This window comes from Bremia lactucae, linkage group LG1, assembly GCF_004359215.1.
Source record: "Bremia lactucae strain SF5 linkage group LG1, whole genome shotgun sequence".
Lineage (NCBI taxonomy): Eukaryota > Oomycota > Peronosporomycetes > Peronosporales > Peronosporaceae > Bremia > Bremia lactucae.
Genome location: NC_090610.1, coordinates 545,271 through 549,955, shown reverse-complemented (window position 1 = coordinate 549,955; position 4,685 = coordinate 545,271). Strand labels below are relative to the sequence as shown.

The 4,685-nt window shown below is 48.4% G+C and overlaps 1 protein-coding gene across 1 annotated transcript; it reads right to left on the bottom strand.

Annotated features, from left to right (window-relative positions):
* Positions 1-4,056: 4,056 nt before the first annotated feature.
* On the bottom strand, positions 4,057-4,323 carry CCR75_008695 (uncharacterized protein; the record flags this gene model as incomplete). Its single annotated transcript, XM_067966745.1, has 1 exon — positions 4,057-4,323. One exon carries the CDS (start codon positions 4,321-4,323, stop codon positions 4,057-4,059), a length of 267 nt encoding a protein of 88 aa, XP_067822874.1.
* Positions 4,324-4,685: the final 362 nt, after the last annotated feature.

Below are 4,685 nucleotides of genomic sequence, written 5' to 3'. Positions count from 1 at the left end.
TTTGAGAGAATTCAAGGATGTCTTCTCTGAAACAGTACCGTGCGAGTTGCCTAAGATAAAGGCATTCGACACATAATCGACCTAATCCCAGGTTCGAAATACTGTGTCATGAAGCAATGGCCATTGCCTCGTGAACAATTAAGCGATCGACAAATTCTTTGCCAAACGCTTAGCAGCGGGCCATGTGAGGAAATCAACTGCCTCACATTGCTCTCCGACCTTCCGCGTGTGTAAAGCAACAGGAGGATGGCGGATTTGCATGCATTCATTAAACTGAACGCTGCAACAGTACCGGCTCAAACGCCGATATCACGAAAGACGTAATCATTGATGGTATGGAAAAGAGTAACATCTTTGCGTCAATGGATCTGATGGATGGATTCTATCAGATCCTTATGCGTGAACAAGAGATTCCGTTCACAGCAGTAAGCACCCCAAGCGATATGCTATGGTAGTTGCTAGTCATGCCACAGGGGCTTAGTAATGCCCGTGCGACATTTAATAGATGTGTACCAATCGGTTGACATCGGGGAGGGATTTTGCACCGAGCTCTTTGATGACTTCTCTGTTCATAGCAGAGCCATGAACGGAAAGTCGGACGTTAACGCATATCGTAGTCACGTCCGAAAAGCTCTTACACTTATGCGTAAGCATAAGTTGTATGCAAATCTCAAGAAGTGTATATTCGCTGCAAGCTAAATACCACTTCTTGGGTGAATCGTGGTAAAGACTGTGTACGACCTGATCCGGAAAATATCAAGGCGATCACCGACTCGCCTGTGCAAGTCGATGTAAAGGGACTTAGAAAGTTCCTTGGTTTAGCGGCGTACCTGCACAATACTCAGGCATTTTGCCGAAATGAAGTTGTTTAATAAAACTGTGAAGTGGTCATGGAACGCTGATTGTCAGCAATCCTTCGAGGGTATGAAGCAAAGATTGATGCAATCGCCAAATCACGCGATTGCGGACCAAGACCGACCTTTTTATGTGGTCTGTGACGCCAGTGATTTTGCAGTCGGCTGTGCGTTAATGCAATATGACACAGACGCGTCTGCTTTTAATCGCGTCAGCTTCAACAAGCTGAACGCAACTACGCAATGACTAAGGTTAGGGTATATGTCCCAAGAGATAGACCGTTCATTGTATAAAAGGACCACGCGTCTTTACGCACGGCCGTAAACAGTCCACACCTCTTGCAAAGAATGGCGAGATGGTTGTCTTTCTTCGCGGAGTATAACTTCTCCGTGGAGTATAAACCAGGACGACTTACCGTCGTCGCTGATACCCTTTCGCGCCGGCCTGATTCTGCGCCGGCTGCGCAAAATCAGCAGTGAGCATAAGGCCACTGTTGCAACAATAAGTGTTCCGTCGTCAACATTACTCGACGACGTCAGAAGAGCTTATCAAGAAGCTAAGGCTCTTAAAGGGTTGATAGATTATCTTAGAAGTTCAACCCAACAATCCTTAAAATGATTGTCGAAATTGTATAGATCCTCAACAAATCGATACACAAGACGCAATGGATTACTTTATTACACAGCCATTGCTGGCGATAGACCTCGTGTCGCTATCCCCACCAACAATGATTTGTGTGTACGCATCATGTCAGAGTGCCGCGATGCACCAATAAGTGGCCATCGTATACGTAAGAAGACCTATCACACGAGAAGTCGCGACTTCTACTGGTCACGCCAGTATGATTTCGCCGCAAGTACATACATGCTTGCGGATTCTGTCAAGGGGTGAAGTCCAGTGCTTCATCCCGTGCTCCGTTACAACTTCTGCCTGTTTCCGGCAGAGGGTTAACAGTCTGTATAGATAGACTTCGACTTCAGATGACCGAAGGCGAACATAAGAAAAATGGTATTCTTATTCTTGTTGATCGTTTCAGCAAAATGGTACGTCTTGCTGCAAGACCGGAGTCGATCACAGTTAAAGGCTGTGCTCATGTCTTTGTTACCACGATATTTCGACTCCATGGGTTACCCCGCGAACGGGTCTTAGATCGAGATCCTAGATTCACGGCGGGATTTTGGCAAACTGTTTTCGAAGCACTTGGAACACTTCTGATAATCCTGAAACAGATAGTCAGACGGAGCGGGCAAACCGTAATCTTGAAGAGATACTTCGCGGATACGTCTACTCTTTTAAAAGTTGGAGCGAGATCTGCCGATGGAAGAATTTGCCATCAATAATTCAGCTTCTAATAATTCAGCTTCTACAAAGCATACACCGTTTTTCGTGAATGGCTTACGCCACCCACGTATACCCACCCTGTTTGACAGTAAATTTTATACAAGGGGGGAGGGACTCGCTCGAGCAAAGAACCTTCTAGCTCGTGCTCATCACGCCTAAGCACTAAGGTCAATGCGAAGGATACCAATGTTGATTTAATTAACATTGAAGCGGACAAATTCAGTAATAACAATAATACTATTACTGACTTTGACAACGATGCTAACAGACTCAGCATCGAAAACAATAGCATTAATGAGAACGATAATATTCTCAATTATGAAGAGATTGATATTTTCGCAGTGCAAGCCGGTCGCACTGAAAACAAAATTAATATCGAGTCAGGAGGTGATTTCCTGTTGGCTAGAGAAGCAGTGGTCCGTTTCGTAAAGGATTCCATCGCTGATGCGGTGGACCGACAGAAACTGAAATCTGACAAATGGAAGAGCAAACATACTTTCATTTAATTTTAATGACCTATTCCTACTGTCGACGGTAAACCTACCAAAACACTCAGTGACGATAGTAGGCAGTAATAAATTACTGCCCAGATATATCGGCCCGTTCTGTGTACAACATCGCCAAGGCAATGCGTACACAATCGAACTGCCATGTAGTATGCGTACGCATCCTACGTTTTATGTTAGGCGTATCCGCCCGTACCATCAGTACGAGGCTTCATCCGATTCTGGATTACACCGGAACGGTCAAGGGCTTCCGCCAAAGCCTGATGGTCCCGAGCCAAAGACTTGTTGTCTCGAAACAGGGTCTGATTCTCTTGAACCAGACGATTCACTCTTTCCTTCAAGGACGAGATCTTCTGACGTGCTGTCAATAGCTCGTTTTGAAAGAACTGATGTATCCTTTCGTTCGCTAGTTGTTCAGTCGCAATCTGCGCACAACTTTCCAACTGGTCACGAAAAACATTATCGACCGTCACCGCTAATATAGGGCAACGGGATCGCTAGTGATCAAGATTTTATTTTAAATAATAAAGAGTGTGATCAAAATCACGATGCTGATTGAGGCTAGTCAAACGAGGCGATCCCGATCATTCCTCCCCTTCACATCCATTGATAGATTCAGGTGGTGAGAAGCGCTTTCTTGTTGAAAGCTTCTTGAATCACCGGATGCAAATGGGGTTCGAACGAGTTATCTCGCTCGTTGGCGAGGGTATCCACCCTCTCATGATAGTTGGGAACCTTCCTTGGCGCCAGTAGCTGCAGCGACAAACTCGGCTTCGGCATTCGAGAGAGCGAAAGACCCTTGCTTATTTGTCCAAGCGACGAGCATGCCGTTCGTCTTCACCATCATTCCGCTGACAGACTTTCTGCCTTTCGTGTCGCCTGCGCAGTCGGCGTCTGTGATGCTCTCGATGTGGATGCGGCCGTCGTTGGGGGTTTCTGGATGCAAATGAAGCCTCATGTTTGCAGTCCTGGCCAGGTATCGCAGCGTTAGCCGAGCCAGTTCAGGTCAGCCAAATATTGGCTCGTGTGCTCGCCTCGTGGCGCGGTGCACCGCGTTCGCGACGTCCAGTATGTTGCAGCGAGCGATCTAGAGAAGTCTGCCGACCATGGAATGAAACGACGTGACGGTCGGGCGTTCGGGGGTCTCTGGTTCATCGCCGGGTAGCAACGCATCCTCATCCGTCCTCGGCCTCGTTGAAGGCGTTATAGTGTAGGGCACGCTCGGCTTGGAAACGTCGTCCCTGGTTCTCTAAGTTTGCTTGACGCAGGCGCGTCTCGGTCTCGAAGGCATTGCCCAGCTCGTCCACTCCCAGCGTGGCTCCCATCGACACATCGAGATCTCCACGTCCGCCACTTACCCCGAACGTGTCTGTCGGCGGTGGGAGATCAACCTCGTGTGGGGGGATGGTAGCTGTTGTCTTGTCGGGTGCAGTCCGGTTGACTCTAGCGCGACGATCTGCCTTCCCTGTGCTTCCATCATGTCCGTGATCAACTGAAGCTGGTGGAGCACTATCCCGTACTCCGACACCGGGCTTACGATCGATCCACCTGTGCTTGGCTGGTCGAGCGTCGAAGGCTCTTGGCTTGGCGCCTCGACCCTCGTGACCAGTGGCGCTATCATGCCCAAGCTCTGCGGAGGCGGCCATCGCGCTTCGCACCATGGCACTCACGAAATTCGTCCCTATCGTTCATTAAGCTCATAATCTACAAGTACCCGAAGGTTCAGATCAAGAAGATAGGGACAGATAAGGCTGGATGCAAAGTGGTGTTAGATTTAGCACGAGATCTCGCCTCTAAACTCGATCCAGTGATCTTCGTGTGGTTCTCCTTCATCGTCTGCTCCCGGGGATAGGCGAAGAATCCATCGCTTCTTCGCAAGTGGAAGGGAAAGTGGCTTACACAAGTGGGCCCAATCCAAAAAGGGCCGTGTCCTATGAATCTAATCACGCATCGAAAGCTTGTCTAGGCACGCAAGCGCGACTC